At 39.1% G+C, this 24732-nt stretch overlaps 1 protein-coding gene across 3 annotated transcripts in view; it reads right to left on the bottom strand.

The window, feature by feature from the left end:
- Positions 1 to 22731, bottom strand: part of LOC128385366 (ankyrin repeat and BTB/POZ domain-containing protein 3-A) — a 198104-nt gene extending 175373 nt beyond the window's left edge. For 2 of the 3 annotated variants that reach the window (XM_053344233.1, XM_053344234.1), the window contains exon 1: positions 21840 to 22704. In XM_053344233.1, the coding sequence (XP_053200208.1) occupies positions 21840 to 22704 (865 nt within the window). Of the gene's footprint in view, positions 1 to 21839 lie in introns of all 3 variants that reach the window. The other variant, XM_053344235.1, reaches the window with a different exon arrangement.
- Positions 22732 to 24732: the final 2001 nt, after the last annotated feature.

The raw sequence follows: 24732 nt of genomic DNA, 5'->3' as shown, positions 1-24732 counted from the left end.
ATGACGTCACACCTTGTAAATGTCTTTTATTTTACTTTTAATTTTATACCACCAACCTAAAAACCCAAAATATTCACATTACCATGAAAGAAAAAAGCAGTAATATCCTCACATTTGAGAAGCGGAAAACTCAAGAATATTTGGCATGTTTGCTGGATACATGACTTTAATTATTCAGCAATTATCAAACTGGTTGACTTCAAAGCGAGTTGTAGATTGACTTAATCATTTCAGCAGTAGTTGTTGCCGTGGTGATGGGATATAACAGTCACAAACACACACACACACACACACACACACACGCTATACAACTACAATTATAATCCTCCCAACATCAAACAAAAGCTAAATGCCAAAAATCAGTGAAACACAGAATTTTAAACACTCACACCAACACACACACACACACACACACACACACACCAACTCTTTTCTATTTGGGATTAAAAGGAGTGTTTACGCCTCTGATAAGCCCTCGGGGTAGGCCTCCAATTTGATGACAGAAACCTTTTTTTTTTTTTTTTTGTCTGTCTGTCATCTTACGCAGAAGAGTGTGAACTATCTTTGACTGTGACAGAGACAGAAGCGTGTCTGTCAATTAATCTTGTCCTACAGATTTCTCCACAGATGGAAAGAAAAGAGAGAAACTTTTTTTTTTAACCCTCCTGTTGTCCTCAGGTCAAGGAAGGACAGAAGGAAGGACAGGAGGAAGGAAGGAAAGGAGTAAGGAGGGTGGGAGGGAGGAAAGGAGGAAGGAAGGAAAGGAGGAAGGATGAAAAGAGGAAGGAATTTAGGAGAGAAGGAAGGAAGGAAGGAAGGAAGGAAAGGAGTAAGGAGGGAGGGAGGGCGGGAGGGAGGGAGGAAAGGAGGAAGGAAGGAAAGGAGTAAGGATGAAAAGAGGAAGGAATTTACGAGAGAAGGAAGGAAGGAAAGAAGGAAGGAAGGAAGGAAGGAAGGAAGGAAAGAAAGTAGTAACGACAAAAAGAGGACGGAATTTAGGAGAGAAGGAAGGAAGAAAAAAAGGAAGGAAATAAAGGAGTAAGGAGGGAGGGAGGAAAGGAGGAAGGAAGGAAGGAAGGAAGGAAGGAAGGGAGGAAGGAAGGAAAGGAGTAAGGAGGGAGGGAGGGAGGAAAGAAGGAAGGAAGGAAGGAAGGAAGGAGGGAAGGAAGGAAGGAAGGAGGAAAGGAGGAAGGAAGGAAGGATGGAAGGAGGAGGGAGCAAAGAAAGAAGGATGGAGGGGAAGAAGGAAGGAAAGAAGGAACAGTCAAAAGAGAGATGGGGCCAATTTGACCCGGGAGGACGACACGAAGGATTAAAAAGAACCAAAAAATGAAACAGCAGAACATTTCAGAGCTCCCTCCTCCTCCGTCACGTTCAGGTCTTCACAGAAGTAAAGTGATCAAAGCTGATTTCTGAGCGACTGTTGTGCTGTCTGAGAGTTTTTGTCGTTTTTGTCGTTTTTTTCCCTCCACAGAAGGGAACTTGTTTATTCCCCCCCCGACGGACCCTGTTTGTGTGTCTGCGTGTATACTTCAGTGATTATTGGTGTCAGCCACAAAATGTCTGACAGAGCAGTATCTATGTGGCATAAAAAGACTCACGCACTGATGAACACGCACTGTAAGAACAACAAAGAGCGGCCGACGCTTGGGACGGTCTGACAATGAAGGCAGAGATTGGTCTACAAGTACATCTGGTCCCATAGATTTATTGTCATGCTAAATATCACACACACAAATAAAATGATGACAAACCACACACACACACACACACACACACTAACATAAAAGTTTTATAAGTCGAGCACGGATGTGAAAGGAAACCAGGGGGGAAAAAACCACAACACATTTATTTCCAAGCTTGATTATGAGCAGCGACGGCAGCTACAGGCGGCTTCATTTTCCTCCATCTATCATCCTGCAAAGTCTCCTCTGCATATTATTCACTCTGTCTGATCACATTATTTGTCTACAGTGTCACTTTTCTGACAGCTCGCTATAAACACTGGAATTATATATGACTGTCTCATTTCTGCAGCGATGACACTCAGAGAGACAGATAGCATTGTTTTCATGCATCCTGCAAGACGAGGGAACAACAGGTGGCATCATGACATCACTATTATATATTTTCTATTTTTTCTATTTTTCAATCCAATATATACTTTAATTTCTTTCTATACTTTATTATGTTTTTAGTTTTAATATTCCTTTTTAATATTATTATTATTATTATTATTATTATTTAAATGTGTTCTTATAACTTGTCTATTGAAAGATATAGTTTAATTGTTGTTTATTAGAGTATATTTTAATGTATTATTTATTTAGTTTTCTTAGTTTTCTTTCTTGTTTACATTTTTAATTTTAAATGGTTTTGGTTTTACTATTTATTTGACATAATGTTTACTCATTTATTATTTTTTAATTTTTTTCCAATTTTTTTTACATTTGTTTAAATTTTTATTAAATATTTTAAATGATTAATTGTGTCTTGAATTATTGCAAATATTATCATATTTATTTTGTGTATGTTCCTTTAAATGTGTATTTTTAATTATTTTAATCTGTATTATTTTAGTGTAATATTCATCCTAATTTTCTTTTCATTTTTACTGATTTTATTATTGCAATCATTTATTTATGTTTTGTTTCATTTTATTATGCATTTACTTTGTTTTAAATGTTACATATATATAGAAAAATGTTTATATTTATGGTCAAATACACATGATGGGGCATTCAGTTGACAAAATGTAAAGCCTGACATCATTCTCATCGCTGTTCCCGACGTGGGCGAGAAGACCATTAAAAATAAAATTCCGACATCCAATCCATCTCCCAGCGGGGGAGTTATCTGCCACATCGCTCTCCTCGCTAACACTGGCTAACCTCTGGAGTGACACTTCTGAAAACACATAAATATATCAACCGCGTTGCACTAAAACATGGATGAGCCTGATCCTTACTCAGGAGAACTTATAGCGGGGCACTCTATCAGCCTCGCCCCCCCATGAGGACGCAGGGATTTATACAGCGGAGAAGGTCCTTAAAATGATAGCAGCCAATCTGAGGTAGAGGTGTGGATGGGGAGGGGTGGGAAGGGGGGTTAGACTAGGAAATGAAGGCATGATTGATGTTTCCTGGGCAATTTCACAGCCCTCGACTTCCAGCAGAGAAGGAGAGCGAGAATCAGAAAGAAAAAGAACAACTGTCAACTGTTGCCAAATTTACACTAAAAAAACTCCAGCAGGAAGTGATCTAGAGAGTCACCTTGAGATGTGAAAGTCAGTTTGCCATTTCCAATTTCACAATTACACTTAAGATTGTGTTTCTTTTTTCGGGAGCAAAGTTTTAGCTCCTAAATCTACAAATGCCACATTTTAGATTAATTTACGCTCCATTTCTACTTTTTATAATCATCCATTAGTTTCCTTTCTTGTCCGTATGGTATGAAAATCAATGAGCAGACTCCTAAAAACATCATTAAGTTGTGTACTCATGCATGCAAAAGAGAAATATTTGCAGATAACTCATATTTTGACACTCTTAGTGCAAGGTCGCATCTTGTGGCCTTCGTCAGTAACAAGCAGGTAGTTCCAGCTCTGAGAAGTTAATGCAGAGTCAATTTGTGTAGAAGTGTATGAGAAAATAACTCTAAGCGTCTCACTTGATTTATTACCTCAATAAACACTTTCCTAATGAGTTTATGGTAGTCTTCTTCAATACAGCATGATGTTCATTTTGTAAATAGTGGCCCCATTTAGAGTAGAAGTGATGAGGATAAAGCAGGGAAGGATTTAAGGTGTGGCTAACTTGTGATCGACAAAGTTGCTACTACAGTATGTGAGGTGGCGAAGGTCAAAATGCCAAACTTGAGGCTTCACTGTAAACCATAGACTGTATAAAAGAAATGGACGTAACATCCGTGACGTCACCCATTGGTTTGTGTACTGCTGCTCGGAAGCCAATAGTTTCGGATCTAGGCAGCGCCATCTTGAAAATTTCAGGTGCATGCTGGGAAAAATGAAAACACGGATTCTACTTATATGGGCATGAGGCAGAGCCTAGGGGCGGAGCGGGGAGGTTGCTATGGTTGCGAGGGCTGGATCTCGAGGACATTGGTCAATCAACCTGTCAATCAGGACGTAGCCACGCCCTAATGCATACCCTGCTTTATCGTCACATATAAAATCAGGGAGGCCAAAATTTCACAAATGAACATCATACTGCATTGAAGAAGGCTTTAAACTAGCGATTGAGACCATAAACACATTTTGAAAACGTTTACTGAGGTTAGAAATCAAGTGAGAAGTTGGTGAATTCTCCATTGACTTGTATTGAGACGGAAGTCCTTTTGACACCAAAACGGTCGCCCCCTGGTGGCCTTTTGATAGAATGCAGTTCAAAGTTACTTCTGCGTTGGCCTCATTTCAGAGGACTGGAACTCCCCGCCTGCTTTAAATCAGGAGTCCCCAAACTGATGGGTGACATCATGGCGGCGACATTCATAGCTTTATACAGCGTAGAATCAGCCACGGTTGTCTGCTATAAAATACGACACATTTATATAACTCATATTATGTTGTGATGGAAAATGTAAATGCTAAGGTAGTGTTGTTGTATTCAAGTCATTGTGTACTTTCTTTGCATCAAATCAAAACTACAATCTTATATGAAGATAAAGAGGCATAACAATGCTTTAGTTGCTACTAGTGGATATGATACAGTATATATGCCACCATATGTGTGTGATGTGGATATCATGTACATTACATAACACTATTTCCACATGATATTTATAAAAACAGTAATCCGGCCGGCATTATGCATCCTTCAAATTACTCAGATATTATCATGTGACCTCAGCATGGCATAAGCCGTTTCCAAGGTGAATGATGAACCTTCAAGCTCAATGAATCTTTTGTTTGACTTGTTTTGCTGAAGATAACTAGGAATATATTCAGATTGCAGAGTACTTAAAAGGGAATGACATAAAAACAGCTTATATTTTAGGTTATTTAAAAAATATTCTTAAATATAAAACAGCATTCATGAATCATGAAATAAAATAACATTAATTAATTATCAAAGAAAACTGCAAAACATTTGGTGATTTCAGACTCAAATATGAAGATTTTCAGCTATTCTCTGTTTCATATCAATGCAAATAAAATATCTTTAGATTTTAGATGGCTGGATGGATTTATTTGGATGATTTTGTTATTTTTTAATACTTTCCCACATCATTATACTTTAAAGGAAGAACTGATTAATCATAAAACATCTAACAGATGAGTCAATAGTAGAAAATAATGATTAGCTGCAGCTCTAAAAGTTTCACTTTAGTAGTTTAAGCTACATTACACACTGACTCAGCCTGACTCACAGGTTTCAGCTAACCTTTCACCGAGCAAAATGCAGGTCAGGAAGAGAGAGATGCTGCCACCCTCTTGATGATACATTCACATGTGAAAACAAGAGAGAAAAACAAACTGTATTTCGATGACGATAACAGACAGGCAGCCTATGGGACATCATGATGGATTGTGGGTATACTGTGATGAGATTGAGTGTGGTGAAAAAAAAGAAAATATAAAATAATAAAAAATCTGCTGCGTTGAAGCCTGAGGATTATGTACAACGGTGAATGTGTGGATGCAGGAATGGTAGCATGCTGTCTTGTGTAGGTGTGCATTAGCATAGGTGAATGAGTTCCTTGGTGAATAAACTTGGCAGTGCAGGATATGCATGAAAACCTATCTGTGCACTTAGTGATGGCACGAGCTCTGAGATTAAAGCTGCTTGACATATAAATTACAACTTCTTTCTGTTTTTTTGCTGTTGTTTTTTTGTTTTTTTGCTGTTGCATTAATATGATGATAATGTTACAGGCTCTGAGAAAATCTGTTAGTGCATCCAACAAAAATAGACCAGACACTGTAAGTTACACAAGCTGTCTTTATCACACATGGGTGCAGCAGACACAGCAGGTGAGTGACAATGCTGCATTGTTCCCTGGCACTCATAACCCGCGTGTGTGTGTACGTGCGTGTGCGTGTGTGTGTGTGTTAGTGCTCTTGTACTTCTATCTTTGTAAAGACCAACAGGGCATTTTTGTCCTACTTGTAGCCTTTTCATCTAATGCTCTCACATTAGCCCCGACCTTTCATTGAATAATGTTCTTATTCAGGATAACGACATCTATCTGAAAATGAAAGATATATTTGAAATGATGCGATATAAGATGGATAACATATATAAAACACCTTTCTGCAGCATAAATCATTTTATTACATTTCTGAAGGTGACCAAAATAATAGATCATTGCATAACAGTGATCCAACTAAGCTGTGAAATCGTTTTTAGTGTAATTGGCGGCAACTAAAGCATCATAATAATGCAGCAACTACTACTTAATGCTGATGCCATGTGGAAATACCTTAAAGTGCAATGCTACTGACAGCCACTAGATGCCGGCTTCAGCTGAACCATTCAAAAAGCATCTTAACTTGCAAGGCAGCTGGATTTGCAAACTCACGAGATCACACAAGAATCTGTCATGCTTCAAAGTTATGTGCTTGTGTCTGAAGCAATCAGCGTCATGAATCCAGCTGCCTCGACAGGTAAGACGGTGAGAGACAGATGGTGATGGACAGATGGTTCATCCAATCACCTGTCTAGTATTTTCTGAAAGTGCCTGCCCTTCTCTAAACAGTGTCCATGGGCGACTGCTTATATGGTTCTGTGTAATAAACCATCTGGCACATCAGATTAAAAAGCATCAACTTCTCTCGAGAAATACTGAGTCAGTCTTTTTATTTCAATGAGTCATTATGGTTTCAATCTCTATACTTATGTTTCAACATCTGAGTTCATAGCAGCCAAGAGTCAAGACAGTGAACTGGATGCACACATGTTTAGAGATGATTATTTTTTATTATTATTGATTGATTTATTGATTATTTTCTCAATGAATTGTCAGAAAATGATGAAAAATGTCAATCACAATGAAATTTCCTCATTAGTCTCAACCAATCGTCCATAACCCAAATATATTGAGTTAACTATATTCAGAATAGGGAAAAAATGCATTAAAGAAGCTGGAACCAGAGAATTTGGACATTTTTTCACAAATAAAGACTCAAAACAAGTGCCAATATTGACAATTATTTTTTTGTGGATTGATTTAGATTAGATTAATGGACTTATTGTTGCAGTTCTAACACATTACCTTAACATATAAAGAGGAGTTACAACCAAGCACAACAGCTCATTTAGCTTAAACAGGACCAGAGACCTCGATACTTGTAGTCCTCACAAGTATAGAAATACATGTCTGATGCTGCCCTGATGAGATCTAGTGAGAGTCTATAATATTTTGCAAGATTTTAAGACTTTGCTTACTTTCACTGCTTTTAAAAGTACTTTAAAGGATTAGTTTGGATTTCAAACTGAATTTTAGAGTCTGATTAGGATTGATGTACAAAGTTCAGGGAAGAGCCCAAATATGCATGTTGTGGTATGTTTTATGACTATAATTACTAAACACTCCCACAGGCGCAGTAATACAAACGTGCAGGAGCGACTGTGTGTGTTCAGACACCTGTTTGGGTGTTGATATGCATTTCTGTATTAGTACGGTTATTGGCAATGAATCAGAGCACGGTAAACAAGAGCTATGATGCAACCCGTCTGCAGCAAACTGTGTCTCTACTTGTCTGTCATGTCAGAGCGTTAGGATGACGCAAAACAGGTTCAACCAGACCGGTGACAGCAGAACAAAACTAAAAACATTAAAAAGAAAACCTCAAAGCATAACAGTCATGTGTTACAATGCAATGAGGTGTTAAAGTTACAGGTGCACACATGTATTAGGAGACCGCCTATAAACAAAGAAACCAAGCTTGGCTACAGAACAAAATGGAGATGAATGACTGTCACTGGGAAACTATTTGTTTCACACACACCTAAATTCCTATGTCATGTTTTTAGTTTCACTTTCAACATTCCTCCACAAAAAAATCTCTGTTAAACTTATTAGAGATGATTTTTTTAGGACTCTATAGGAGCACAAGGTCACTTGCTGTTTGTATTCATGCTCTTTACTAAGAGTTAAGAGGCCACGATATTAACTTTAGATTTATACATTAAAAAAACAAAGTGCCAAACCCATTTCAGGTAATTAACCATCATATTCATCAGAAACATGGTGCTTTTTTAGCTGTATATAATCCCCCAATCGCTTACCACCACCACCACCACTTTCTATGGAAATATCATCATTATTATTATTATTATTTAGGTCTGTGGCTGTTACTGTACATGCTCTCAATTCTTTAGCTGCCCTCGTTAAGATAAAATAAACAGCTATTAGAGGACGAGACAGGCGGCATCAAATGTCTAATTAAAAGACGAGTGTGTAGGGTTTAGTGGAATCTAGTGGTTAGGTTGGAGATTGCAATTAAAATCATCTAAGACTCAGTCTAAGGCACTAATTATGATTGCACTAATTAAAATACTTATATTCCACTTCTGCTACTGCACCTTAAACATCAATAAAGGGGCAAATACTCAGGAGAAAAGTCGCCAAGAGGAGCTGGTGAGTGCAGCAAACAGGCACTGATTGAACTGAGTAGAAGTTCGCCTTGTAGCTTTCCTTTCAACGTTTGTCGTGCAATCGTTATGAAATGCCTGATGTCAGTGGGAGGAAGTGTTCCTGCCTACACTGCAGCACTGAACAAAATTGCTACATCTTCATTCGAGTTGTAAGAAAGTACAGGAATACTGTTGTGGGACGATGTCACTGTCGCTGTTTCTCAATGACTGCTCATTGAGAAACGGCTTATGTAACAGCTTTAAAAGCAACAACAAAAAATGTTTTAAAAAAAGAGGTGCTCCTTTTGTTATTGTGGGCTGCATGTGTGAGTCGGCGATTGCACTTGTCAAGACAGGATTAAATGGTAGAGCGGGCAAACAAAGCGGAGCAGGGGAGGCAGAGTGCTTTCCAAGTTTAGCAGAAGTGTGGGTCTTAATCACAGATGGTTTTTCCCTAGACTCCATTACCCAGAATGCTTGGTATCGCTATCATTGGCATGTTTGGTGTCACTGTGGCACCAGATGGTTCTCCCCAGAGCAAGGAGATTAATTTCCCCATCGCCACCTGAGAACAGCCAGGAACTGATCACACACTCAGCCCTCATTAATTAAGTGCTGTAATGGCACAAAGTAGCACAACACAACACACTAAAAGCCTGTTTCACTGTGAGCAGGAGGCTCGACTTATCTCAATCAATCAATCAATACATCTTCATTTATATAGAGCCAAATCACAACTGAAGTTATCTCAAGCTACTTTTCACTCTTAATTTATCTGTGTGCAACATTTACTTTCAATCTCAGTTTCCAGTTGCTAATGGAAAGAGGGTATATCCATGTGATCACCAAGCATGAAAAGAATTGTATTCACTTATAACTGAGCAATGTCTATGAAATTAATATCATGATATTAATATTTTTCACCAAAATGGATAAGCCAATGAAGTGTCACATGTAGGGCTGCAACAAACTATTATTTTTTATTATCAATTCATCTGTTAATTTTCTTGATTAAGCAACCATGAAGAGTCAGAAAATGGCAAATATTTTCTATTACCGTTTCCAAAAGCTCAAGTTGCAACCTCAAATGTTTTGTTTTGTCATAATAAGCAGACCATTACCAAAAGACATTCAGTTTACCATCACAGAGAACTAAAGAAACCACAAAATATTCACTCTGTCTGCATTTTTCTTACTTACAAAATGACTCAAAATGACTCAAAACTAAAAATAGATACATTTTCTGGCTAACTACTAATTGATTAAGTGACTAATCGATGCAGCTCTGGTCATATGTGTAACTTACTATTTAATTTGCAATTTTCTGAGAATCAATCAATTAAATAACGTTTTTTTGTACAATGATATGATTATGTTACCGCAATATGATTTCACTGTATGTCAATAGATAATCATTAAAACAATCATTAAATCAATCATTAAAACAAGCATTTTCAGACCAACAGCTGTATTACATGTATTAAAAAACTATTAAAGCTCAAAGTCAAAAACAGCTTTTAACGGCCTCTCATTGTCTTCATTCAGCAAATTATTCATCTGCTCAATGAAAACTGCAGTTGAAAGCTCCAAAATGCAACTTTGAGCTTAGATTTTTTTAAATTGCATATTATACTGTTAGAGAAAAGCATTTAAATTTGTTTTAGACGAAGCGACTATATAAAATTATCATCAAATTAAGTAATTAATGAGTGGCGAAAGAAAAAAGATAAGTTGGTCTGATGAAGATCAATTAACAATAAGGGACAAGAGGACATGGTGATGCAGCACTACATACTGTACATATAAAAGTAGACATAAAACATCTTATTCATCAAAAATCTGATATCTCTGCTTTCTGTCTATAATCACGAAGAGGAGACAGACTCTACTGTATATTTAGAAGCTTCTCTTGGTACATAATTTACAGGTATTACACAAGTATTACATAATTCAATGCAGGCGGACAAATTATGTGTTCTTGCTAAGCCTATGGATAAAACTTGGTAGAGGAGATGCACCACTGCCGGCCACCAGCTGAGAGAAATCTTCTGTGAGGTGTTTTGTATGAAATCATCCAACTAGCAGAGATGCTAACATTCAGCTCTTAATCTGTCTTGATCCCTTAAAACCAACTTACTGCAGCTCATCCATGCTGAAATTACAGTCAAACAAAGTAAACAAAAAAGGTTATTGCCCTCTGGTCGAGGCCACGGTGAAGTTTAAAGTGGCGATGCGTGAAGAGAAAAAGTGCAGCACTTCTCCGGATCGGGTCTTGTCTATGTGTTGACATGCAAGCATGAAAAGCAGTGTGAGAAACTCTTTCTTGTTGATTCTCGTAAAGCCTTTAATCACTGCTGCTAGAACACGAAGCGCAGACGAGTGGAAGCCAAGTAATCATGTTAAAGTTTTTAGTAATCTGCGCTTATAGAGACTGCTGGCAGACATCGGCTAACTATCACATTGAAGAAAAATGTGACCCACCAAGAGGAAGGCTCCGACACAAAAGGTACAGACAAACCGAGGTACGCTGAAGACACATGAAAGACTTCCTGTTTGCGTAGGAAGTTCTCCTAAAGTTTACAGGAAACCAAAAGAGTAGAAGAAATGCCAGCTTGTTGAGTGAAAGGACAGAGATTTGTACAGCAGGGGAAGATGAGCGAGAAAGGGGAGGGGGGGGATATGTTTTTCCTACCCCGAGTGTGTTGGATGTAACAAAAATATCCAATAAACATTTGAAAAATACGACAATTTTCTATATTTTTTTATTGTCAGTAAATCTCATGTGTAAAGCCAAACCAACAATGGACTCATCTTACTTAGAAGTGTTGTGTGTGAATCCAAAGACGAAGATTTTTATTCTTCTGTGTTGTAGATTTCCATTGTTCTCCCAAAAACTATTAAAAACACGTTTCCTGTACATTCTCAGTGGCGCCTGCAGTACACAGAACTACTCTCTAGAGACTGAAAACGTGATCGCTGTTATTCGGTTTTGGAGCCTTTTCTAAACAAGACAAGAAAAGACAACCACCAGCTTTATCCTTCACATTGGGAAAAAACCCCCACCAAAAACAAAAGATGATAGATGTAATAGCCAACATTAGTTAAATTAATTTCCTCATGGGTTTTGAATTTTAGATAATGACCAATCATGTTTGTGGTACAGGGTTAGGGTTAGGGCTAGTGTCTCCAGGCAGCTAAAGTCGCCAAGCATCACCCACTTTTTAATAACTTGACTTTGAAGATGTCGACATTTTACACATGAATGTTATGAAGAAACAAAAATTGATATTGATTCAAGCTCTACATTCATATATACAGCAAGTCAGATGTTGCCATGGGAAACACCCTTCCGAGAGGCTTCAACGCTGCTTCAAAATAATACGTCCAAAAATAGTTTTATCTTCTTTTGAAAAAATTGAAAAATATGCACAATAACCACCACGCTGCAATATTTATAGTTTTAGAGTACTGCGCTTACAAAAAAAAAGTGAGGGGAATACAAATTTCAGTTCAATTTGAAGTGAAGCGAGGGAGAGCGAGAGCAGAGATTGTCTGGAGAAAAGGAGCCAGTGGAGAGATATACATCTGTCACTTCCTTTCATTTTGAAGTACAGTCAACAGAGAGGATGGTGTCAATAACCGCATACACACAGTCTGCCGCAGAGCACTCAAAAACAATACCAATGTGACGCTGCATTCAGAAGTCCGTTTGATACATTTTGTTTGTGGCTTGAATGTGTTTCTGTTCACATTTAAACAACTTTAACTCCAAGAGTCTGTGGTATGTGTGTGGAATAATAGTAGGAGGAAGATAATAAGTACAAGGGGGAAGTTGTGATTGATGCCTGCTGCTTTTAAAAACAGCTCAAATGGTACTGGAACAATGTAAGTCATCAGTCCGCCTGCTTAATTCAATAGCACACAGGCTGAGTAGTAATGAGTAAGCAAACCAAGCTTGAATACATTGTTGATTTGATATGATTGCATCCAACTGCCTTTGCAATGCTTTTGCAATGCTAAATTGTTGATCTCATGGTGGTTTTAACCTTAAGAAAATCCCCTTTTCGGTATCATGAGAAAAAACAGTTTGAAATAACCCTGCCTGCCCTATTTATTGACCACAGGTTCAAAAAAGCAATCACGAAAAATCCCAGAAATACAGAAACAATCTCTGACTCAATAAATGAGTGTCAGAGGACCAACTTCCTCATTCCCTGTCTATTAATGACATCAATGTTACAGAAAGGCAAACATTTCACAATCGGTCAATACTTTGACTCATGTAGTAACGCCTGAGTTTCAAAACTGCTGAATAGCTTTAGTCATGGGGATGTTTTCTCGTAAGTCTTGATATTAGTTTTGGACTATTTCCCTCTCTTCTCTTTTCCTGGAAATTTCAACAACTCAAACTGGACTGGGATTTATTGTGAAAAAAATAAAGTTTATTTGTGTAGCACCTTTAACAGATGCAAAAACAAAAAGTGCTTTACAGAAAAATAGGCATTGAAAATAGAAATGGCACCAGTCTGACAAGTTGAAATCGTAGCAACAACAAACAAATGAGAAGACAAGTCAATTAAAAAAAAAAAAATTGAAGGATATAGAAGGATTGTCAGTTTCTAAAGCACACAGGAGATTTGTGAGCTACATAGTACCAAAGATTTAGTTTGTTCTGAAGGTGTGATGATCAAAAGCATCATCAGCAAAGATAGAGAAGGACTGCAGGTTCAATGTAACAAGAGAGTATGTGGTGATAACAGAAACCTGCTGCCATCTCAGAGGGAGGAACATATAGCGTATAACTGACAGGATATAAAGTGGTTTTTCACTGAGAATGAAACCTAACTGATTTCACCTCGCATAATCGGAAACTACATGATCGAGCATCGCCACAGCTCAATAACATCTCACTTTTTGATTTTAAAATCTGCTGGAGTTCAGTTATGCCTGAGCTGTACGATTCAGAGCCGAGCCTGTAATTTATTTTACTTAAGACAAGTTTTGAGATACCAATTTCTAAAATTTCTGAAGCCAGTGCGGGCTCAGTTGTAGGTTTAAGAAAATGAATGTAATTAATCTATGTTCTCTATCTCTACTTCTATTCATCTATGTTGAATTTATCTTGAAATTGCACCCTTATGTTATTGTGCTGTATTTTGTGACGCACCTTGTAACTCTGGTTTTGAAAGGGGCAAAAGAAATTAAGTTTCTTTACTTACAAGGTTAACATTTGCTAATTTGCATTCAAAAGCAAAGTACTGTACAACTGAGGCTGATGAGAGTGGCTTTTTTTTTTTTTTTTTTTTCTTCCAGGTATTTCATCACCAGAATATTGAAGTAATTCAAATTTTGGCTTGGTGTCAGCATTTGATTAAAAGGTTAAGAGATCACTGATGTATTTTTATATTATCATAAGAACACTAATGCCTGGACCAAATCTAAAGGCAATCCATCCAATAATTGTTGAGAGGCATAATGGTGGCTCAACAGGAAAAGTCAAGAGATCACGAAAGTCTGCATGATTCATTGTCTGGGAGCCTTGAATGTCTAGACAACATTTTATGGCAATTCATCTACTAGTTGTTTAGACATTTCAGTCTGGACTGACCACTTAGTTTCATACAGCAGTGCAGCAGAAATGAAAGAAAAAAAAAGTCCCATTGATGTGACATTAAGACTGAAACCAAACCTTTGACTATATGTTTTTTTGATCATTTGAGTTAACTGACTCTTTAATGCATGTGACGTTTGACATCCTGCAACACTAAGACTCTCATTACAAATAAAAATAAATCTGCAACCATGTTTTTGAAAAATACAGAATTAAAAAAAAAAAAAGGCATGAAATTATTACTTTGGCTAAAACTCTATGTAGCATCACGGCCCTATCAGTAGGGAATTCACTTTTTGTAGTGCTGACAGATGACATCAAATAACACAGTATGTTCTGACAGCCGCTGTCACAAGTTGTGTCGACATCAAACGAGCCCCAGTGAGTCTCAGACTTTCAGGATGTGTCTCATCTCATTGGGCTGGCATCATTGTGCTGTGTGTTTGCTAAACTTAGTATGTACAATTAGGTCAATTTAACATTGCGGCATTGTTTTCCACTGATTTCTTCCCCACCCGCTGAGGTGTGAGTCTTGAAGAAACTCATCAAACACGGCTAACTTCTGCACCAATCGCCCACCTGTTGTACCGACATCACTCCTGTAGCACGGGTCAAAAGGTCAACAGATGGACGTGATTACACAGCATAGCGCCTGCACATCTTTCAACTTGGTCTTGGGCAGAGTGTGAAAAATTCAGAGAAAAGCATGGCAAACTACTGCACACATGGGATGCTTTTGTACTTTCTCAGTGTTACCTGAGAACCAACAAAGAACAAGGACAAAGAAACGTCTCCCTGTGTGCTGTTGCTGTCTTATTACAACTCTGATTGAGCCATGATTGAAGACAACAGCCACAATATTGATAACACATAAACCTAAGGAAACCCAGATGTGCAGAAAGAATGTTTGTTGTAAGCCAGATGTGATTTTCCCACTCAATTTGTACCACACAGAATCGGAATTAAAGCGTTTTTATTATCAGGTATATTATCTATATTAATGCTTTCCACTGGAGGGTAAATACGTAATGACCAAAGCAATAAGTCAGGTATGGCTAACATCTGCTTTTGGATGAGAAAATTGTTTCAAGATTGGTAAAAGAGGTTAAAATGTCTCATTATTGTGAAGCAGAAAGAGTATTTTTTTTAAATCCAAATGGTCAGAAGTGTTGGTGAATCTGGAAATACTTTTAAAAACTGCTGTGGATGTTTTAAACTCCGCTCTGGGATTTGAAAGATCGCCAGGGATTTATCTTTCAGAAGAAGATAAGCGTAGATCTGTGACTTGAATGTAATATGAACAGATCAAACGTACAAACTAAGGTTATGTGTGCCAGTGAACTAATAGGCTTCAGTACATGCCAGTTGCTGTGTTGAAAAAAGATTTAGCTTTAGCTTATTGGACTGTGGAGGCTAAGTTAGCTATTGAGGTGTTAGCTTGACTGATAGCTACTGATGTCGACCTCTGAACTGATTTTACTCACTTTTACAACAGTGTTTCCTCAGTTTTCTCCCAATCTTAGCTTGCTAGCATAAAGGAGGATTCCTGAGTTGATAATGTTTTCAGAAAAAGCGCTCAAAAGGTTTCTGTGATCCGGTACAATTATGAGCTTTTACGGGTATCCGTCCATAACTTTTTGAGATATCGAAAGTTATGCTCCTTTTTGTGACATGCCACAACCATTGCAACTCCTCCACCCCTTTCGGCAACTACAAACAATCAAACAGACAGGCAGGGGCGAAAACATTACTTCATCGGAGGTGATACTGATCTGAGGAAACACTGACATGCTCCCAATTTGGATGTTTTTCAGGCACCAAGTTAGTCAGAGAAAAAATAAATAGCACATTTGTTTTTATACTGAAATCTAAATCTGCTTTCATATTAGCATCTAACCAATACATCTGCCAGGCTGTGAGACCTTTATCTGCCAATGTTTCCATATTGGTATCTGTACAGTAAATCAACAGATAAATACTCTCTATGGCAGTACAGAAACATTGGCAGCTAGCACTAACAAGTTTATTGTTAAAGTGCTCATGTCCTTTTTAGTATTGTCCTTGTCAGATGTTTTTAAATTCTCAAATACTGACTTTGTTATCAGTTCTCAGTTGTGATAAAAAAAAAAAAAATCACATCCAAGGTCTCGCCATTGTTCCTTTTTGATGACATGAACACTCAAATGTACTGACAGCCAACATCGTTAACGTCCTGACATTCCTTCAAAACAATGTAATCCTGCAGGGATCTCGGAGAAGTGTTTGATGCCAGTTTCCTGATCAGACATGGAGGCATCTGTGCTGAGAGTGTAGAAATGTGTTGACATCAAGGACAGGTGATGCAATAACTTATTTTTTTGTCCTAACTGTTCAATAAGGACCCATGGTAGAGACAATCCACCGTTCTGAATGTCTCGAAGACATGTTATCTGGGACGCGGACCAATCAGATGAATCATGCCGACGTCAACCTGCACAACGGGTATTAAAGATGAATGAGAGGAATTATCATCTTTGTTCTCTCCATTTCCCTGGTGTTTCCCGTCGCTAATTCCTAATCTTAATGACTACTAGATAAGCACAAGTGTTAATTAAAGAGAGCTGCATGGTAATTATATCTCTTGGGGACCTGCGCCAATGCCCCCTCACCACCACCTCATTTCAGCTGACACTCCAGCCTAGTTTCTCCTCCCGCTTTTCCCTCCCTCACAACATTAGGGCATTCACCGATATCACACTCGTCTCATTATCTCATCCTGACCCAGTGCATTCACCTAGTTTCTGAAAAGAGAAAAGGGGATCCACGCTCCAATGACATGGAAGTAATAAAACCACAACATTGGACTCGTCCCCGTAGCCCAGAGCAGAGTTATAGGTGTTTTCGGAATCCCTACTAGTGAAGCATATGAAATGAAAGTCAATATTTTTACAAGTTGGTAACATGAAAGGAAAACTAGAAACTGATGCAGCTTATAAAATACATCTCGGCCCCAGAAAATAACTTCAAATAACTTCGCAATTACTGATGCCTTCCCCTGAAAATGAGATGGGCTGGTGTAGGTGAAGCCCTTGGTTTTATGAAATTACCATGACATAAAAATCCATCACAACCCTTGCCTGCTCGGGTGTTTGCATCCCCACCAGAATGACAGCAATCTGTCAGCTCATCTGTGAGTCCACCCCGAGGAAGGGAAGGACAGGCTGAAAATAATAACAGAATGGACAACAAAGGCTTTGCCAGAATCATGCGGTTATGAGTTGAGCTTATTAAAAACCACAGTGCAAAATAAATATGCAAGTGCCGAGCCCGCCTCCTAGCAGAAAACACAATAAAATATGGTGTGAAAGACAGAGACAGAAGAAGGAGGGAGAACAGACACCCCGCTGCTAATTTAATAGACTGACTATAGCAGGCTATGCAATTCCATTATGTTGTGTCATCTGTCCTGCGGAGGTTGAATCAGTTCCTTGGGGAAGGTCACGGCAAATGATAGACATCATCAGATACAATCAAGTCATTCGGGATTCCAAAATTAACAGCCACCCCGGCAGGTTTAGAAGCTGATGACCATGCTTTTTTGTTTCTGACGTCACTTGTCATTCGATGGTTTAACATGACTGGGAAGAAAGAGTCCAACATGGGGAATCCTTGCCAGAAACTATACAGATTCAATACAGATTTTCACCTGCAGCATTTTTACAGACCACCTGATTGGTACTATACATATAGTGATATAGACAAAACAGGATAAAGTTAAGGTTTGGGTTAAAGCTGCTATAATCATACTTTTCAACTATTTGTAAAACACACAAAGAATTACCCGACTCTGCAGTTCCCCCCAACTCTACAAGGCTTTTTTTAACATTTTCAGCTCATTGTTTTAGTTTTACAGCACATAGTTTCTACTATTTTGGCTCACTTTCAATGCTCCCATTGACATTTTGAAGGTCATGAAGCTCTTAAAACTCACTGGACGATACCAGCTCGGCACCAAACGGCAGACAGACAAAGTTAGCAACTATCTGGTGAACATATTGGAGTACATAGCAACTAAAGAGTCCGTTTTTCTCTCAAGAGTTGCTGAAAACAAATGTATCTAAAAAGGAGAATGCCCAGTTGATTAATATTGGATGTCTAAATAAACACCTCCATACTAACAAGTTTCCCATATCAACGTAAAAAGTGATATTATGTCAGTGTTGTGTTTAAAGGTTGTTTTCGCTGCCCCCAAGTGGTCAAAATGTGCTATAGAAGGTTTACGGTTGAATAACTTCAACAACTTGGTTCATTTTAGCTATGGTGGTATGGTAGCATAAGTTAGGGACATTAACTCCTTGGTATAAGACTTATGCATATTAGAGACACTATGATATATGCACTTAAAACAACCAGTTTTTACATTTTCCTAACAAGCAACATCATGCAGAATGACCATTCTCACTCAGAATCAAAGGCAAGCGTAGCATGACTCTTTTAGTGCCACAAAATCCTCTCAGCTTTGAGGTCAGGGTCTCTGGTTGAATAAACAAAGCGTGTGTCTGACAGAGAAGACTGTGGTTTGAATATTTTCTCTTCATTGTTATTATTTGACCACATGAAAACAATATTTCCCAAACCCTTACAATGACCAAGCCATTTTAATTGCCTAAACTTAACCAAATCTCAGCAATAGAGGTGGCAGATCAGAAAACGCTCATATGAATTGTTTTTGTATTGGTCATTTAGGTTTATTTGGTGCCAATCCTACAGTGTTTTGTCAATTTGGTTAGTGGATTTATTGATAAAAACATCACAGTGAGCTGTTTTCTATTTGAGTCATGCAACCTGCATCTGGCCTTGCATGAGAAGCGAAGAACAATAAGAAATTACAGTTAGTTGTGGTTTCGTTATGAGCTTCCTTTTCCAAATCTTTTTATCTTCATTTTCTATGGCAGTCTTTTATCTCCACCTAATCATCCAACTGTAGACAGTTAAGCATTTTATAGGTGTTACTACTTTCAGAATTAGTGTCAGTAAGAACTTCAAAAACCACATGAAAGCCACATAAGACACCTACATTAAAAGCTTGAACATGTGCTCTCTCAACATGTTTCATATGTACAACGTGTCCTTTTCCTATAATGGTAAATATTAGAAATCCAATACATAAATCAGAATGTACCAGCCTGAATGACTGAAAACAAAAGACGTAAAGAAAAGCTTCCACTTTGCTCTTGCTCATTAGTCAGAGCAGCAGCTGTCGCGTGCGGTCAGTGGGAGTGCAGAGAAATGTAGATTTAGTCATTATGTGCTGCAACACTTTTGTTTCCAGGTAAAAAAATGTTAGACAGGAGAGCGTGACTCTCAAAGAAGGGCAGCCCTGCTTGCTCCCACGTCTCATGCCTATCAGCTTTGTTTGCAGAGGCTCAACACAGCACAACGAAAAAAGGGGAGATTACACACAAATGACTGAATGTAAAGATCTGACATTTCATTTCCAAACATATTTTTAATGTGTTTTTGAAGTATGGTCATGGCTGTCAACTACAGCATCTTGAAATATTTGATAAGAGATAGTAGGTCACATTTTTCGCCTTCATAGCTGTCACACAGTGACATCACGCTGGTGTGCGTGAGAGCAAATTGTAGCCTCCTCTGCACCAGCAGGAAATGATGCGTTCCACGGGTAGGAGTGGAGGGGGATGCATGCTTGGCACTGCATCTTGTCTACGGAGTGGTACCTGTTTCTCTGCTACAAATTCAAGACAAAGCAGTAGCGTACAGCATTGTCATATGAAGACGTATAAGAGGGTGGATGAGGGGATTAAATGGTGATGTGGAAAGTCCCTCAACCAGTTATATGTTATTCATAATAGAGCTGCAACAATTACACAATTAACTAATTTGTCAATCAGCAAACTGACAGTATTGTAATGATTGATGGATGTAGGTATTTTTCAAGAACAGACACTAAATATTCTCTGATTCCAGCTTCTCCAATGTGATGATTTGCTGATTATATATTTAATATATTTGTGTTTTCAGGGGGTTGATCAGACAAATCAAGACATATGAAGAAGTCACCTTGAGTATTTTCTCCACTATTTTTTGACATTTCATAGTCCAAACAGTTCAATTAATCCATAAAGAAAATTATAATAATGATAATAGTTCATTGCACCCCTGATTCACCTCCTATGTTAATTATTTCATGTGTTTAGATTGTTGTTGTGTGGGTTGTACATGACACAGACTAAAGGGTTTGAATTATAGAAAAGAACCTTTTACGGTGGGAAAAACCTGCATCCATGAAACCGAATTTGAAATCTATGACTCATGAACCTATGACAGACATTTCAGATCAATTTTTCTTCAGACTGCTTCTGGAACAATCCCCTCTGACGGGTTATTGTGGAGCCATGGCTCATCCACAAGACAGGTTGCACATGTGAAAAATTCCTCTCTTAGCCAACGTCTTTGTTTTTCTACCTGAGCGCTGACAGAAAACAAATCTCACTGAGTGCTGAGGGAAAACAATCCTGCTGCAACAATTAGCAAAAGAGCTGCATGATTTTTTAATTATTTTTTTTGTCAATATTGCATGGCCCAGGTTGGCACTCTGTTAAAGAATAGCATTTCAAGTCCCTTCTGCTTTATAGTTTCAGCCAGCTCATTCAGGGCTTTGGATAAGAGGGCCATCCCACACTGACAGCTTACACCTTCTGCAGTGAGACAGTAATAGCATTACCAACAAGGCCAGAGCACAATATAAACACAAATCCTGTTTCTGCAACATCACGACACACATATCATCTCTGCACACCACGCACATCTGAGAGTCTCAGATTGGATGAACTACTGAATCAAAAACAATCATTAACATTAACATTCTTGTCTCTAATGAAAGTCTGAGAACACAATAGCTTCAAAGAAATATAAGTTTGAGCTTGTTTGATCTTTTTCTACCATAAATACCTATTCTGACTGCTGCTGCTGCTTCGGGGCTTTGATAACCAAGATAGGAAGCTCCTGTTTCAGAGGTGGGCCTTGAGGTCTACGCTGAGAGTAATAAATATTCAAGAAACTGTCAAGTCCTTTTGTTTGGAGTGAAATTACACGAGCCAGAGATGCAGTGGTTATTCCCTGGCATAATTACACCGCTAATAGTCTTTTTCCATCTGGGTTCACCAACCATGATTATTACTTTATGCACTGTAAAAAAAAATATCTCATTGATCACATATTCAGATTTTACAGTCCTATTGTCCTCCAAACAAATGGACAAGGCTAAAACTTAGGAAGGAGGTGTTTGTTTTTGAGAAAATTCTGTTTTATTTAATCAACCTTTATAACTCACAGGTGAGTCACCACTCTGCCATACAGCCACTTGTTTTTAAATATCTCTTAGACCAGAGGACATCCATCAGAAATAAGTGGCACCTTACGTGTCTGAGGGGGAAATGACTGAATATGCTATATATATATATATATAAATATAAAGTGGATTTTAGAAAGGATGGGGAGTATTGACTGAGAGCACAAATAAGCCTCCAGCACCAAAGGTTCAGAGAGTCCAGTTTTGTTTCAGTGATTTATATTTCAACAACTAACCAATGATGTTATAGGTTATTCTTTTTTAAAACTTTTCTTACCACTTGAATTCTTGCCACATATGAGATGTTGGTAGGGCTGCAGCAGACCCCAGATCTCCGAGTCGTTGTTGATGGCTTGCTCCAGTGACTCCAGCGTAAACTTGGGGATCCCGTTGTCCCTCTCCACCAGCGCGCTACGCAGGACGCGGCTGAACACCTCTCTGAACAGACTCTCCATGCAGGCGGAGAGGTATATGGCAGCGTGTTCGTGGATCCTGAGGGCCACCCGACTATCAACCATCCACCTGAAGAACTTCCCCACGGAGAAGACCAGCCCGCAGCGCGCAGATTTGCCTCGGCTGAACTTGTCCCCGGTGCTCATGTTGTAGAGGGAAAGGGCGCTGAGGGCAGCCGTGATGCAGTTGACGGAGATGGTCCATGAGAGCACCACCTTGATGGCGCTCTGGATCTCATGCTTGGTGCACTTGGCATAGCGGAGGCTGAGCCGCTGCGCCTCCCGGGCCACTCTCACCAGGGCACGGCTGATGAGAGCTGATAGCCGTGCCAAGACCTCGGGTGGCGGGTTGCCCACCATCAGCTCCTCGTCTTTCCTCAGTGCGCCCTCCACCTCGCCGAGGCTCCATGGCACGTCCTCCAGCTCGGGCAGCTTGGCGCACTGACCCGAGCACTCCAGTACCTCCGTGTCCTCCGCCAGGACGGTGTTGACTGTGTCCAAACTGTTCTGTCTGCTGTGCATTGATTCTGTCAGATGCCAGCAGTTGCCCCCATGTGGAAAGGACTGATGCGTGTCGGAGCAGCACAACGACACGCTGGACGATCTGACCGAGTCCGCGGCTCCACCATAACCAGAATCAAGCGTTAAATCCTCCAGCGTCCTCACGACTGTCTTACCATTGCCTGCCATAACTGCACCGCATACTGTTGGGTATGCTTGGTCTCTCAATTAAATGCCACAAACTCGTTTAGGTGTTTTTCGGTGTTCAGCCGCTGTCCGAGGGCTTTACTGTAATTCCCCACATTTAAAAAAAAAAACATCGACGGTGAAAGGATACAAGTGAGAATCTACTTTCCTCCTTCTTAAGTGGCTGGATGTCTTCGGTCTCCTCTTGTCCACAACTTCATACGCGTAAATGGAGAGCGCACAAATCCTCCGCGCTCCCTGCAACAAGCGCAGCACAGGCAGGACTCTGATGGGAAGGAGGGGCCAGGAACCCCGCGGGCTGAAACAAGCCAATCAGCATTTCCATCAAGGGTTGACTGACACACGCAACCGGCTACCTTTCAGCAAAGACTACCTGGTGCTGGTGTAACATGACTGCAGAATGTACACACACACACACACACACATAGGCTGCTGCTGTGCCAACCAATCTGTAGTGTGGCTGCAGTGAAGTGACCATGGCGGTGTCACAATGAGAGGTATATCCCCAATGGTGGAAACATGAATCATGACGTTGGAGAGAAAATTAGGACAAAAAAATATAGGACTGCCTGTTTTATTTTTAACTTTGCAACAGGTGATGGATCACATTTTTGATACGTTCAAATACAGGGAAGTGTTACAATTTAAGCAGAGCCTTTTTGATAAATATATATTTCATTTTTTTTGGGAACTTACAACCAGGCAGCAGTTTCCCCACATTTTTACGCATGGCTTTATCACTGATGATAATCATGCAAAAAGCAGCTTGTGATTTAACATGGAAATAAATTCAATTAAACACAAATCTTCCTCCACAATATCATCACAAATCTGCAATTTTATTTTATTATGCCCAACTAATAAAGATAATAATATGCTGTCTCACTTTCACTTTAAGCTCTTTGAAGTCTGGATAAAATACTAAATTTCTGAATGAACCTCACATTCTGTTGCAATTGATTCTGAATGGCGAAATGATGAAATACACAGTCATGTGTCCTGCAGTGACAAGCTGCTGTTTTCTGGCTTGCATACCCACAGGAGTCCACTTCTGATCATTTCAGTGGAGAAGTGAAAGCGGGTCGGCAGTAGAAGTAGCTTTCTCCATATCTTTATAAATATTTTAATGTTCAAAGCACATTGTTCTGAGCTTTTTCAAGATCAGAGTGGTAACTTGTTCTGACGTCCAGTGATGACAAAGACGTTCAGTCCTGCTTCTGGGTGTAGCACCACCATCATCATCATCATCAACATCATCATCATAAGGATCTATTTTCCATAATACAACACTTCTGTCGGGCCATAAAACAAAGAGTGAGCGAGTTTAATTCTTAGGACATGCTGAGAGGAACAGTTGGTGGACCGATGATTCATTCATTCTGCTGGGGCTTCTCCTTGTATGTCTGAGCTGGACCAACCATCTGTCCAACATTGCATGCCATGCCAAAGGCCCTTTCATATTTTCTTTGCATGACACTGCACTACAACATGCCCAAACTGCCAAAACCTACATTTGTAATGAGGGAACTGACGTGTTGCTCATTGCAAAGTGACTGACAGATAATCTGACTGGTTGAAAAACAATAGCATTACCAGAATCTGTGTTTGTCAAGCAAAGAAAATTAATATGTCAAGAAGACCCTCCACTGAAATGCACTGTGCTTTTGAAAGCTGTTGGATAAGATGTTTTGGGATGAGAGGACCAATTTGGTAAGATATTTGTTGACTGAATGAGAATTATTTAACAGTAAAGTGGGAAGCCAATGAGGGTAATGTCTGGAGAATGTGATTGATTGATTCCATTATTGACAAAATGACACATTGTGATCAGGAACTCCACCTAAGAGTTTTATTTTCCATGTAAGCAGGTGTCACTGTGAGTAAATCCTGTTCTACATTCTGTGACATTAACTCAGTTCCTCCTCAGCAGTGTGCCACAAGCTCTTGATGCAATGCAGCATATCTTGCTGACTAACTCAGGTGAGAGTGGTGGAGGTGGGCAGCTGTCAG

Source organism: Scomber japonicus, chromosome 23 (assembly GCF_027409825.1).
Source record: "Scomber japonicus isolate fScoJap1 chromosome 23, fScoJap1.pri, whole genome shotgun sequence".
Classification (NCBI taxonomy): domain Eukaryota; kingdom Metazoa; phylum Chordata; class Actinopteri; order Scombriformes; family Scombridae; genus Scomber; species Scomber japonicus.
The sequence above is the reverse complement of the archived record's forward strand: the minus strand, read 5'-3'. Positions and strand labels throughout refer to the sequence as shown.